We start from the raw sequence: 15,168 nt of genomic DNA, 5'->3' as shown, positions 1-15,168 counted from the left end.
CAATGATGAGAAGTGTACATGATCCTGGAGTGGTTTACTGCTACAGTATCGTAACGGTCTTGCATGTCACAGTGAGTCATTTAAAGGGATTTTTTTCTGACTAAGAGATAGCTATCCATCCTATATTACAAACACGGCATTGTTATTTTTAGGCCTCGACCAATAATCATATCACTGTATTTCTGCCATTAATGCTAACTACTGCTCTGTATCTGGTCACGGCCATCGTGCATTTCTGGGTCATCGTCCAGTTATGAAAAATTGACCAGTCCTTCTTAACGTAGCTCCAAGTCACGGACATCCACAGACAAACGAAAATTCATTCCGTGTTCGTCTGATCATACATTGGTGTGTCCACTTAAATGAATAACCCATGAAAACGTCTTCAGATTTTGTGAGATCCGGAACGAATAGAATGTCTGCTCAAGTACACTCAATCCACAACCACACGAACACAGAGTTGCAGATTTGAATTTAATTTTACTTTTAATTATAGTGTCTGGGTGGATATGTTGGTATTAATTATAGTAACCACGTAATTGATGCTGTGTGCTAATTCTTATTGTAATCTTAATTGTATGTAATTATGCGGCATAATTCTCTTGATGATAAAAATAATGTTGTATCCTCGAACGTTGAAAATAAAATAGATTAGAAATATGCCAGATATAATTTTTAAAGTGCCGTAAGCTTACGGCCTTTTAAATCATAGTCGGAGGCTCGGTTGCATTTTCTCCATTAGTCAAATGAAAAGTTCCTGATTGAGGATTGTTCATCTTGTGTGATGGATATAATATTATTTTTTTAAAAATGACAAAAGTACCACGATGCGCGATATATCGCATGTATTTGAATGCATGGGTCTCAGACTTTGTACATTTCACAGTAACTCAAGATCAATTTTAAGAGGTCCCGATCGAAATGGCTTTAAAGTTCTCACAGTAAATTTCTTAGTATAAAGAAAGAATTTTGTGCAGACCTTGAGAATTCAACCGAGTCACATGACTAACATATACCTTTATCCCAGGCCCGCCAAATTCACATATTAAAACTATGAAATATTCCACTGCTAGACAAAACATTATTGAAAGTAAACAGTTGATGTGAAATGGCATTGGAATACGTCTAATAGCAAGTTACTTTTTTAATAATAAAATCTAAATATTTTCTTCAAAACCCTTAAAAATAAAGCAGATGTTTCATTTCCGGAAGTTGAAAAACCGCGTTCTTACCGAGCTGTGTGAATACTAGCGTTCACGACGTTAATCAACCACAACAGAAGAGACGCCCAGGTGTGCGACTGATACATATCATGAAAGGACACTTCGTCATTTCTGCGCGCTCTTGTCTGTTAGTAATTTCGCACCTTCTTCTTTACTTTGGTATTCATTTTAAACGTGAAACTATCATTTCGCTCTTTACTTCAGATAACGTTTACTAAAACTCCGTAGTAGCTACGGACACTGAACAAATTACATGTTTGTCCTGCAGCCGATTGTCAGGCGATATACGTCACGACTGCTTGCACTAATAACATTCGTTTTTGTGAAGTCAACGTTGACATTTGACCATTACGAATTTGCACTGCTGCTAAAACAATACTATGAATTTCAAACTTTTCAGCTTTTTCACTGCTATCCAAACCTATACCCGGGCTGAAGAGACTAATCAATCCCCTAGTGAATATCGTTTTAATAACTGCTCAGCTCAGCAATGACGACACATGGCTTCATGCTGTTTGACATTGCACTAAGGTGGGAGCGACCTTCCTGCACTTTGCTTTTGTAAATCACAGATGCATACCAAAGTAATGAAAATATGCAGATTTTGAGACAATTTAAATTGTAGACACTTCTCGACTGAGTTGCACTTCTACACACTTTAGGCTTTGAACTCCTTCCTCGACTAGACACAGAGACGTAGACGCTCTGAGACTTTGACATACTGACTTCAGTGAGAAGCCCAGTCTGTTTGACTGTGGTGGACCACGAGACTGGATCTTTCTAGATATTGTTATCATGTACAAGTATCGTGATTAAAGTAACCGAATCATGGTATACCACTCGCCTCTATGTGTGTTGTTATTGGAACTTTATACGACTTCCAAGAACAATACAGGGACGATTACGAACCAAACGCCCCCAACTCGACCACGCTACATGACTATAAGTCATAGTTTACGCATATTACTGACGATCGCATCCGAAAAGCATTTTCATATAACTTTGAAGCTTTATCTTCTTAGAATTTGTCTCTAAACATAACAATTATATCATAAGCCAGTTGCTCCGCGGACGCATCTCTCTTGGCTCTATCATACCATTTCTCCTAGATGATATTTCAATAGGACTGCCCCAGACTGAATAGGGTAGGCCGGATGAGAGCCACGAAGAGCTCGTTTGGCCACTGTGTAAACCGGTTAACGCTCAATATAGGTTAGAAAAATCGCCTGCTATATGTTAAATGATCAACAATGTCGCGGATTTTCAATGCGAAGGTTCAAGAAGGTAACTGATGTTTAATCTGTATTTTTAATAGTAGCCAAAAATGATGACCCATTCTACGATTATGATTTTTTAACTTCATATCGATAAATTCAGAAATAAATTGTATTACTTCTTCGTCTGTAAACGAAATTTAAAATGTTTTAGTATGAACCTGTAAATTTAGTGACTAATAAGTTGATATATCTTTCAGGTAACCTTAGTTTCATTTACACCATTTTCTATATGTGACCGAATATCGATAAAAGTCATAGTTAGCATGCAGGTCGGCATGGAATAGACTTAACGATTTATCAGGTGAAAATAGAGTCCGCCCTGACCTCTGCTAACATCCGACTGCACAGCATGCACCATAGATTAGGTTATAGCGTCTACAAATTGCACACTCAATGGACGACGTAGCAGTCAAAAGCCTAGAAACACGTCAACTTGAATGGCATAAGCGTTCTTTATTTGGGTTTGGCGCGAAACACATAGATATAAATGGGGAGGAACTAATTTGAGATCTAAATGTTTGCGAAGTTGGTCAAAATAAGACGAAGTAAACAGTGTCATAAAAGTTACATGACAAAACTTCTTGTACAAATATCCCAATTCAATGGAGGGAAACAGGTCATGAAAATTTATGACAGTAATTTCTATCTAATCCCAATGCAAACATTAATGTATTCGTGCTCTAATAAAGATTGTGTGTGGTGTGTTATGGCGAGTATGTGAGTGCGAGTGCTTCATGAACTCAAAACAGCGTAAGGAGGGGTCGCGATTGCAGTCGGTTATTGAACCACTCTGTTTTAAGGGTGGGGATTTGGCACAGTGGTTTTGACTGTGACGTCTTTGCCGGGTGACTAGGGACCGTACGTTGTGGGTTAGAATCTGATCGAGAATCTACTGAATCAGCTGTGAGTAGTCCTGTGCGTAGCGCATACCTCAGAGACGAATGTTCTGATTGGTGATTCCTACTGGACCTGGAAACTCTGCGCTCGTTGGAACCCTTGGCTGTAGATGAAGATTATCTCTTTTCAACAGAATTGAGCTTTTAGTTTTCTACCTTAAACATGTTGCTTAGTGTCGCTGGTTGCAACAAATCAAATTTTATTTCAATGACCACACTAGCTGTGACAGCATTTATAAATAAACTATACAAGGTACCGTTCTTACCATTTACCTACACTATTTGCATACTGAATTTGCCCATGCACTCATAAGTTTAGGTTGACTACGTCAACTCCACGAAATCATTAACAGAGCAGCACATTAAGATAGTTTTGCACTTGCTCATCAATTAGCATCTACATAACAATGTTTTAGCCACTGGAATATGTATTAATTAGTTTTTCACAGTTGCATCCATTAAATTCTTAACCTGTTAGGCGGCGTAATCATCAGTCAACGGACAGTGAAATAATGGTAACTTTGTTGACTTAGAAAAATTATTTGCTAATTTTGTCTTTCTGGTGCTTGTTGATCTTGTGTCTGGTTAAATCGATCTTTAAAAATGTAGTACAGATTGAGGTGGCCTTGATCTGAGTACGTGTAACCTTACATTTAGAACAAAATGAATTATTTCTGTTAGATATCTGGTGATTACTGCAGGCGACAAAATGTTGACATCACACGTGTATTCATGCAATGATGTACTGGTGTAAAATTATTTCTTCAACTGCTGACAGATTGGGTGCATATCTCAATAAATAATTCGATGAAACGTCTAGTCCATGCCTTGAACTGTTCAAGACATTAAATACGCTTTTCCAGCAAAACTTCTCTATCAAGAGAGACACAACTCGGGGACGCCGGTATGACCTCTTGCGTGCTACAATGTGAGCAATTCATCAGCAATTGATTATTTAGCATAGGTCAATGATTGAAACAAAGTTCACAACCAAATGATTTTAACGTTTTTATGGTATATTGTCATAGAAATCATCAATATGTTACCCATCGACATGACCTGGCCTTATTAAGCTTCAGCGGATAAATGATAACATTTGACTCAAGCCGTCAATTGATAAAGTTCATGTTAAATTTACTTTGATTGTGATGCAGTTTAATCTTTGACATAAATAAGTTTATCATTGGCGGTCGGTAGGCCATTGACGGAGTTAAAGACTTTCGAGTAAAGGGAATTTTCCAATGACGTCAACACAGGCTCTAATTATCTCTACAGCAATCGTGACCAGAGAAGATAAGGGGGCTCATGAAGCGTACACTATTTTGCTGGCGAAAAAACGAAAAAACTGACAGCGTAGACTAAAATTCACCAGGATGTTCAAATAAACACTAATGTCATGGATGTATCTGTGACATAAAGTCTATTTTATGTGATCGTAAAGGCAGGCTATATAATACAGCTTAAAGTGTAAGTCCCACATAATTGAACGTCCGAGCGAGCGTGTTCACCGCGGCCATAGCGAATGTGTACCACTGTGTGGTTTCAACATGGTGAGAAGTTACGCTTTTGGTGGCTGAAGTAACCGTAGCCATTGCCAGTTTATGGCATTTTAGGATGCCTTATTAGCCGCTGACCGAACTGAGTGTCCTTTGAATTTTTGTATATCAATTCCAGATGCCTTCATCAGCTTCCGAAGCCAATGTGGAATTGTGCAAGTTACGACTGATTTGTGTGGCTTAATAAAGCTGAGAAACAATTGCTCCTTCTGAGTTTGTGTTTCTCTCCAATGCCCTGTACGAGCCAAATATTCTCTTAGGCATTTTATGAAATCTAGCTGTTCATCATGTTCAAAAGTATACAACACTATATCAGCTGGTGGCTGACCTTGCTTTAGAGTTTTTGTCAGACCAGCTAGCTTAAACTGAATCTTTTCGCCAGTATCAACCATGTATTTCAAGTTAATTTTATGTAGCTCAGATGACCTATTTGCATTTGTCAAAGCTATTAGCATTACCAGTTTAAGTGTTAGTTCTTTATTGAGAGATCGTTGTTCTGTTCTGTGCTTTGATATATCTCAACACAGTATCTACTTCCCATGTATTCTCATATTTTGGTTTTGGGGGCCGAGAATTGAAAATTCCTGACATTAGACTTTTGACCAAAGGTTGTTGCCCAACTTTGGTTCCATCAATTTCTGGTGAATTGCAGATATACCAGAGCGGTAGCCATTTATGGTACTATACTCAAGCCCTTGATAACACAAAGAACATAGGAATTCTATTACATTTGCCATAGTGGATTGAAACGCATTAACTTCCCGTTTAGAAAACCAGCAATCCCACTTTTTCCAGGCACAGTAGTAAGCAGTTTTGGTACCAGATCGCCATGATTGCAATAGCAGTTCTGCAGCTTTGTTTGAAATGCATGCTGTAATGGCCCTTTCCATGACTTTCCATCCCACTAAATACAGGTATCCCTGATCTATCAATGGTTGTTTCTCGTCTGTTGGTGAGATTAGGAGGTTGTCCATTGAGGGAAGTAACATTAGTAATATTGGATTGTCTGTGCACATTAGCAGGAGTGTAGAGTACCAAGTCTGAGATTGCCAAGTTGGTGTGATCAGAATCATTTCTGTTTGTTTTTTCTGGATTTTTAGCAAACATCAGTCTATCAGGCTGAATGGTGGCATTGCATACTCTTTTATTGTTTTCCAACTCATTCAAATGCATCTGTTTTGATTGCATAGGGGGGCTGGTTTCCAACTCACATAGTTTGGTGTTTGGGAATTGAGTCTGTCTGCAAAAAGGTCTATTTCGATTGGATCCCACACTTGAACTAATGTGCAAACACTGCTGGATTCAGTCTCCTATTGCTGGAATCTGTGATGTGTCTGGATTGCCAATCTGCTTGCACATTCATTACTCCAGGGATGTGTTCTGCTGTGAGGATAATTTGTTTGTGGAGGCAGTAGCTCCATAAACATTTCGTTACTTTAAAACGGTTCTGAGATCGGGTACCCCCCTCAGTTTGTTTATCTGGGCTACCACTGTCATGTTGTCTGATCTTATGTGTACATGAATATCTGACCTGTCTTTGGTTAAAGCTTTCACAGCGAAGTTGGCTCCCGTTAATTCTAGCACATTGATATGCATTTTCTATTCTTCCTTGCTCCACACACCGTTTAGTTTCGTATTGCCCCACACTGCTCCCCAGCTCTGTTTGGATGCATCTGTGTCTATGATCATATCTGGGCCTGGAGTGATTATTGCCCGGCTATTCCATTCTTTGAGGTGGTGGATCCACCAATTGCACTGATGTGTCAGTGTGACAGTGGTCTCGTAAGTCTGTCCCTCTGTCAATGCTTTTGCCTTTGTTATTTGAAGATGGCGATAAGGAAGGGGGCAGGAAGAACTGCGAGCAGAGTTGATGTTAATTTGCCTATCAAGCTGGCTAGTTCCCGAACAGTTGTTGTCTGTAACTTTACCATTCTCTGACATTGTGTGTGTATGTCCTGTAGTTTGGCTTGTGGAAGGGATAATTCCATTGTGACTGAATTGACTATGTATCCAAGGAATTCGATTATCTGGGTCGGATCTAGTACTGACTTCTTCCAGTTGATCACAAAGCCAAGATTGTGTAGAAGCCATATCAAAGTATTCCGGTCCCGAATTAGGTTCCGATTGGATTGATTCAGAATGATTATGTCGTCCAAATATATAATTATCCTTAACCCAATTCGTGGAGGAATGCTACGACTGGCTTCAGTAGTTTTGTGAATGTTCTTGGTGCTGATCCCAGGCCAACTGGGAGGCAGTTGAACTGGTATAGTCTCCCATTCCAATTGAAATAGAGAAATTGTATGTGTTCCCTGTGTATCGGGACACAAAAGTAGGCGTCCTGCAGATCAATCTTGCACATATAATCGTTCTTTGCATTAGATTTTTCAACATGGAAATCCCTTCCACCTTGAAATGTTGGTATGTCACAAACTGATTCAGCGCCCTCAGATTGAAAATAGGCCTTACACCCCCCGCTTTCTTTGGTCGTATGAAAAGGTTGCTCAAGAACTGACCCTTCACTTCTGACACTCTCTCTATTGCATTCTTTTGCATCATTTCTTGTATCTCCTGATCTAATGCCTGTGTTTCCCTGAGTGTTATTCTTGTTACATTTGGCTCTTGCTCTTGAATGGGATTGGCATAAACATCTATTTTGTGCCCTTGTATTGTCTCTAAAATCCACTGATCCTTGGTCAACTTCAATCAATTTTCTTGAAAAAATCTCAGCCTCCCTGCCATTGGGAGCCCTATTTGAACAATGTTGCTTAATTTTAGATGTTGAGCTGCCAAGTAAAGATTCACTTCTGTTTCTGCTACAAATCAAACTGTTTTGTGAGGTTTCCTATGTAAGACAAGTTTAATATGACTGTACCTGGTTTTGTTGCTTCTTGGCTTGTACTGTCCTCGCCAGCCTCTTTCGTTGGCTTTGTATGTGATGTATCTGCCCCCATCACTTCCACCTCTGGATATGGATGAGGGCCCACCTCGAAAGGGCTGGAACTGATCTCGTGGTCGGCTCTGATATTCAAAGCGAGGTTGCTTGAATTGCTGGCTACCTAGAGTTTCTCCTATTTCCAGAGCCTTTCTCTTCACCTTTACATGTCTTTCAAGTTTCTTATAGAATGTATCTCCAAACAGAGATTTATTAGTGTGTTGCAACGCTGGGGCATATTTGTTTAACAATTTCTTTGCTTTCTTCTGGCTACGGGCAATTTTAGCAACTATACCTAATCGACGTTGGTATATTTTAGCCACATTAGCCTGGCCAAGCATCAGTATCGACTGCTCAACCAACGATAACATTGTCTGCAGGTCAGTGTCCTCACCTGCTCTCCACAACGAATGTCCTCAAGTTCAGACCATAGCTTACCAAGTGGTCCCATGACATTAAGGACTCTTTGTTGAACGCGTTTCAAGCCTGTGTCTATATTGACACATATCTTACTACTGCGTTTATCGATCATTTCTTCCATGTAAGGGCCAAGCTTAGCAGCCTTTAATATGCTAATATTAGGCACAGGACTGTCCTCCAACACCTTGTCTTCAAGAGAACTATTCGACAAAAATTGTCTGAAGTGTCGTTTTTCATAGCTAATCATATCAGCATCCAGCTTACATTTTGGTTTAGAGGAAGTTGGGTCAAACCTAGTGTAAGAATCACAGTCCACATCATTAGTTGGCTGTTGCTTTTTTGAGGTGCTTTTCTTGTGCTTCCCTTTGTCTGTTGAATCATCACTCTTTCTATTGCACTGCTTTTTGAGACATCACTATCAGTGTCGCTCGAAGTGGAGGTGTTACTATCAGTGCTAACTGTAGTACTGCTATCACTACTACCTGAGCCTGTAGTATCAGTGTCACTATCACTCTATTCATTAGTGGTAATTATGTCTATCAAACTTGCCTCTGTATGGCTTTTCTGCCCTTACGCTTTTCGAGGAGCTTTCTTAGGTATTCTATACCCGTCTAAGCCTGTCTTAGGTACAGCTTCGCTGTCGTCTGCTCTATGGCTGGATTGTCCGCCATCTTGCTTTTCGTGGTCTGCTGCCACTACTGAAACACAATCATTGACATTTTCTGCCATGATCTTTAGAAATTTCAGAATTGTGTTACAAATAGTGCTATACACTTTCCCTCACAAGTTCTTGATGTGATTTTATCGAGATAGTTAGGATGGCTGTGATACAGCTTGGATTACGACAGCAAATTTTTCTCTGACATCAATATGGCGAAGCCAATATTGGAGAGGAGGATCATGGGTAAATTTCTGACTTTGAAGGGCTTAGTCAATAGAGGGCGCTAAAGCGAAGTAATGGAGAATACATAATTATACCTTACGGAGGTATATAAGATAAAATTATCCACTTTCACCAGCATACGGAATAAAATCCAAACACAGCCTGGTCCATATATATCGTTAAAGTCAAAAGTTCACTGAATGAACGCCTTGTGGGAAGAAAAGCATGAACAACGTAACAAACTTTAAAACAAGGTATGGACAACATGACAGGTTTGCACGGCTTGTGCCGTTTGTGATGTGGAGGCAATTCAAACACTATTTCCGTCAGCCATTGTGACTCCACAGAACGATATCTTTATCGGATCATGAGTCATAAATTTTCAATCCGAAACAAGTAGCCTTTTTTCAGATACTGATATTTGCCTTGAGTTATCCTTAGGTCAGCACAATTAGCGACCATGGTTACGCCCATGTTAGTATGTGTGTTATTTAAGATTCATAGTTATTATACTCTCTATGACACACGGTAAAATGACAATTTTAGCATCCTTCAGTCACATAAATGAAAGTCGTTAATTTCTTTACCAAACAATATTGGTTTTGAAACCATCAATGGCACGACTTGATCAAGACTGTGCACGTCGAGTTCACGAATGACAACAGGCTTTGCACTGTAGATGGTTGTATTATTCGCCGTGCATTGCCGGAAGGGCACGCAATGTGATATTGGTTAGGGTGTGGTTCTTCTTTACCCGACATATGTGTTAAGTATTCGACAGGCTGGTCATTCTTTTGTATTTGACGAGGCGGCTAATCACATGGGTCAGCACTATGGCAACGGTTTATCTTAATGAGTGAGTGGTCTGAGTTACATGGCACAATTCTTCCATTAATCGGTTTAAATCCACAAAGTGCAAGGTGATTGTTGTACAACAACTGTCTGAATAAGAGGAAAGAAACTTCCAGCAATCGTGGAGTAATCCCAACGATGAATATAAAACGTCTATACTTGATACTAACACTTGGTACGATTCTGCTGTGCATTATTGTAAGAATCATAGTGAACAACTTCTCATATAATTTATTCAAATAATTAAACTGCATTGCTTTATCGGACAAAGGTTGTGTCACAAGCAAAAATAATTTTTGGAGCTTATTTACTCGGCAATAGAAACACTAAATGTTGCACCCTCTGTGAATTCCAAGGCACCAGTTGTTTATTAGCCATGTCAAAGACAGTTGTGTACAGGTTGTATGTAGAATTAAGGGCAACAGCCAGTCTCGCATTAGACGGTATTTTAAGCAAGAAGCTAGCTTGTTAAAGAACCGTACAAATTATGATCCACTTGTAACAAGTGAGAATGTTTCCCAATCGAATAATTTTCGAGAAAATTTTTCATACCATGTATCAGATGAGTGCATGTGTTATACATTATTTAAAAGTCTGTCAAGCTTACCAAATGAAATTTCATGCCTTATTTTGTAGTTGACTGCCTAAAGCTAATGTACGAAAAAATCACATTTTCTATTTTTTGCCGAGTAAAAATTGTAAACATCAGTAGTTCAGCAGTAGGTATCGGGGTGTATACTTCCCAAACAGCTCTGCGTTTTTGATAAAATCAAAAATTGATTTTGTTGACTTTATAAACAAAATATGAGTTCTTTCTTTCATTTCATCAAAGTTTCCGTCATATGAAAAAGCGAAATATACATATCTTATTTCCTTTTTCTGAAGATATATAATTTTGTAAAGGTTTATGGAAAATCCCCAGTGTCTGTATTAACTGACTCAAGAAAGACGTTGGTGGTTCCCAGCATGATGTCGATGCTGCCTCCATATTGGAATAGTACAAACGGGAACTAGGTAGTATGAACGTTACAGATGCTTCGAGAACACTGCTAACTCCGATAAGTAACCTTACAGTAATTCATTATGGGGACGTTATTAAACTTCAACTTGATGCAAAGGACATCAACGGACGCCAACGTGTGCATGGCGGTGATTTCTGGAAAGCTCTGCTGACCAACAAGAATAATGGGATTGTGTAGCGTACCAGGCCATGTTGAGGACTTGGGTAACGGCACATACTTTGTCACATTCGTTGCAAAATGCGTCGCCAGTCAACGATAGCTATAGCCTTGACCCATACGAGAGAGGCTGTTCGTTTCTTAGAGCGAGACTTCTTACCGCTAGAGGACAAAACCGCGTGGAAAGGCTATTTCGGGACAGGTGCTAAGAGCAATCATACCATGTGCGTGTTACATCGAGAAGGAACTTGGGAAAATAAGTGTGAATACAGGTTCAAACGAGGTCTTGGAAGAAGTTTATTGCTTTGTGATAAACCAGAGAATCAATCTTGTGCCAACCTTCACCATCTTGTGGCTGTATTTCCTTCTAAAACAGCAGTCGATGTCGCAAGTAAACATAAACATCTATTCGAGAAGTAAGTATGATCCCGAGACATGATTTAGTATAGGAAAAGTCGATCGTGAAACTTTGTTAATACGATAACGTTTTATGTCGAAAAAAAGACGATTTGTGCGGGGAGGGTGTCCCCGTGAGCTTCTATAACTAGCGTACGAAGCCTAACACATACCACTCCATTGACTTATGCAAAACGTACATTATTCGATGTTAGGGATAGTGCACTTTCACTATAGGAAAAATTGCGAGACTGGAGCGAGAAAGTGACGCTTTCTCGTGATTGGTGAGAATCTCTTGTCATTCTCACTGCTACCAGTGAGAATTCGAAAATTCTCACCAGTGAGCAGTGAGAAATGCACTCCCCGGTGACATAATAGATTCTCACCGGTGGGAATGGAAATTCTTACCAAGCACTGTGGGCATGGTAATTTTTACGGTGAGAATGAATTATACTCATCATTCACTGGTGAGAATCAACCAGACTCATTCACAGCAGTGGACAACAAGTCTGGCTGATTCTCACAATGAATGGCGAGTCTGTTGATTCTCACCAGTGTACAATGAGTATGATACATTCTTACTGTGAAAATAACCATTCTCACTTTGCTTGGTGAGAATTTTCATTCTCACCGGTGGGAATCTGTTTTCTCACCAAGGAGTCAATTTTTCACTGCCCGCCAGTGAATTGTTGAAGTCTCACTGGTGAGCATTGAGAATAACAAGATATTCTTATCAATTGCGAGAAAGTGTCACTTTCTCGCTCCAGTCTGGCAACGCTTTGCTAAAGTGTTTGTCAAAATTGAATTTTATTAAACCGTCTTGCAGGTAGGGCACACAATTGTACCTTATTTTGTCCTCTCTTTAATGAATTTACTCTTGTTTTAATAAGTTTTTGAGGGTTAATTTATATTTGTCGCGAATAATAGGAATGTTCGTTGTATTCAGTGTGTTTACTTAAGAGTGTGGCAATGGAAGCAATTTATGTCTGTTTTGTTGACTATAATTTACCTGTAAAAGGCAAAAGTGTAATTAAAAAGTGGACGTTTTACCATTTTGTTTCACAGAGGACCGAAACCTGTCGCAGGAACTCCGAAGAAAATTTCCATCATTGGTGGGTATTTTGAATCCCCAAGTACACACATAGAGTGGATTTTGCCTGACAGAATTGCTGAAAGCAAGTTTAGCAGAACAGGTGGACTTAAACGATGGATTAGTTAGCTAATTGTTGTTTATATACGCATGAAGCACAACTTGATAAGCCTCTGAGGCATCTATCCAAGCTAGGTCACAATATAGATATCCTAAAGTTTTAATTTTGTTAACATGCTTACTAAAGCTGTTATGATATTAAAGTACTCTGTTTCTTGATAACTTTTGTGCATCTATTCGGTCTTTCATCAGATAATAATCAAAATAGAGTCACCGAGACACTTCCGTACTGTTCTCCAGAGACTGTCGATAAAACATTTCAAGGACATTGGTTCAATGGAACTTGGCATCCAGCGCATTGTAGGACACAGAAGCTTGATGTCACAAAGGTCAAATCTTGTCTTGCAAATAAGAACATTTTACTTTTTGGAGATTCGACGCTGAGACAATGGTTCGATGAGATATGTCAGCTACTGCAAATAAATGCTACGAAAATAACGTGGGATACACAGTACAGCAATGTGAAACCAAAGGAGCCAAAATACTATGGTCACATTCGGGGGTACGCGAAACAGGAACCAAACATAAGCATTAATTTCTTCTTTCAAGCTCTACCAGTAACGCGAAGTAGATATAGGATTGCAGATTCCATTTTTGCAGGTGACATGATAGACGACCTGACCAACTGCAACGAACTTGTCGTCGTCAGTCTATGGGCACACTACACATTTTGGACGCCAGAAACCTTTGCTGAAAAATTACATTATATCAAAATGGCTCTCTTTCGTTTCAAGCAACGTTGCCCAGATAGCGTGGTTGCTGTCAAGGGGGCCCACGTGAGGGAACAATCATCATGGCAGTATCGCATATACAACAGTGACTGGAGGCTACACCATATCAATGAACAATTAAAGGAGACATTCGACGAAGAATGGATTATGTTTTATGATTCTTGGGATCTAAACCGTTCGTATCCCGGCAAAATAGTCATTCACATGCCTAACGATGTCATAAGGGAGGAGGTGCGACTATATCTATCCTATATCTGTCCGTTGGAACACATAATTGCTGGCATGGGCATATGATAACTCTGTTGAAGGTCACTTCAGATATCAAGAGTCAAATTTCATAAGGTACAAACGGTAGAAGCATGCCAATTGAGTTTCAGAAAAAGCCCGTGACATTACATTCATAAAATAATGTAATACTCCTTTGTGTGTGATCGAATCTGACAGAGTACCCACGAAGAAAAGCACAATATATTCAGACCTGCATTAATTTGAATTTCCTTCAATAAGGCGTAGTCCCATCAAAGCTCACATGACCCATTCAGTAGGAATGGTACTGGTGAAGTTGAAGATACTAGCTACAGTGATTTCGACTCGTACAATGTGACCTTTGACATTAAATGATTTGTTTAAGCAGAATACCTTTAATCTGCTGTATACATGTTTATCGTGTACAGCTGACTCGAATGGCACATAATGAATCACATATGTTTACATTCGTAATTCATATTTTTCTTTCGAGAAGGTCAAGTACAGCATCGAGCAGGTACAGTATCATGACATTAGTTTAAAAGTAAAATGCAGACAAACAAGGAGAAAGACCAGGCTAATGCCTGTTATTCCCGTACTACTAAATGATATAAAATACACAACTTGTTAATGATTGATGGTGAAATAAGTACCAACAAGTCTGAATGACTATTGACTGGTCAAACTGCAAAAATAAACCTCGAAAAATGTCTTAGTAGCCAAAATTTTAGGTCAAAATGAGTTCAAGTTAGGTTTTTTCACTCGAGACTGATTGAATAGACATTTCTGTTTTCATTGCTATACTGTATCAAAGATACCTGTAGCTGTAGAATGGTTCTGAGCAATATGGGTGATGAATGTACTCTTCTATGATAGACTGTTCTGCCAGTAGTTCCCCTAAATATCAGGCAACGACTCAATGTCCACACAGTGATTGTAGAGCGGAATGGATAATTATAACCTCGTTCACGACATGAGAGAGGCCCTCACCAATCTCTGCTGCAGGCGACATTTTACAACCACTTTTTGGTGTTGCGCGTCTCCTGTAATATACATTTTCTGTCTTTTATATTTGTTATTTCGAGCCAAAGTAAAATAAAATACATCAGTTAGAATATCGATCCTCGAATCCGTGAGCACTTGAAACATAGACCTTGCTCTAGGCTACATATATGTGAATCGCTATTCAAGATGACTGCCCCTATGGCTGTCACTCTGCAGGCGCGATTGTCAAAGTTATTAGTCTTGTGCGGAAACCCTGATTTTTTGACGAACCCAAAAATTTCGGCCCCACAATGGTTCTTAGTGGTATCTGTATCTTTAAATCTTTAAATATCTTTCATTACTTGTTTTCTGAGCTGGAAA

General features: G+C 39.3%; 1 protein-coding gene across 1 annotated transcript; it reads left to right on the top strand.

The window, feature by feature from the left end:
- The first annotated feature begins 10,927 nt into the window (after positions 1-10,927).
- LOC139125563 (NXPE family member 4-like) lies at positions 10,928-14,304 on the top strand. The gene is made up of 3 exons (XM_070691663.1): positions 10,928-11,636; positions 12,682-12,728; positions 13,019-14,304. Exons 1-3 carry the CDS (start codon positions 11,302-11,304, stop codon positions 13,849-13,851), a joined length of 1,215 nt encoding a protein of 404 aa, XP_070547764.1. The 5' UTR covers positions 10,928-11,301; the 3' UTR covers positions 13,852-14,304.
- Positions 14,305-15,168: the final 864 nt, after the last annotated feature.

Source organism: Ptychodera flava (assembly GCF_041260155.1).
Source record: "Ptychodera flava strain L36383 chromosome 3 unlocalized genomic scaffold, AS_Pfla_20210202 Scaffold_25__1_contigs__length_14229661_pilon, whole genome shotgun sequence".
Classification (NCBI taxonomy): domain Eukaryota; kingdom Metazoa; phylum Hemichordata; class Enteropneusta; family Ptychoderidae; genus Ptychodera; species Ptychodera flava.
The sequence above is the reverse complement of the archived record's forward strand: the minus strand, read 5'-3'. Positions and strand labels throughout refer to the sequence as shown.

What these genes read in the sequence shown, in the direction of transcription:
- LOC139125563 (XM_070691663.1), top strand. Translation starts at nt 11,302, where the DNA reads ATGCGTCGCCAGTCAACGATAGCTATAGCCTTGACCCATACGAGAGAG. An exon ending in CATAAACATCTATTCGAGAA is followed by an intron (nt 11,637 to 12,681) that starts GTAAGTATGATC and finishes TTTGTTTCACAG; the next exon opens with AGGACCGAAACCTGTCGCAG. An exon ending in GAAGAAAATTTCCATCATTG is followed by an intron (nt 12,729 to 13,018) that starts GTGGGTATTTTG and finishes GTCTTTCATCAG; the next exon opens with ATAATAATCAAAATAGAGTC.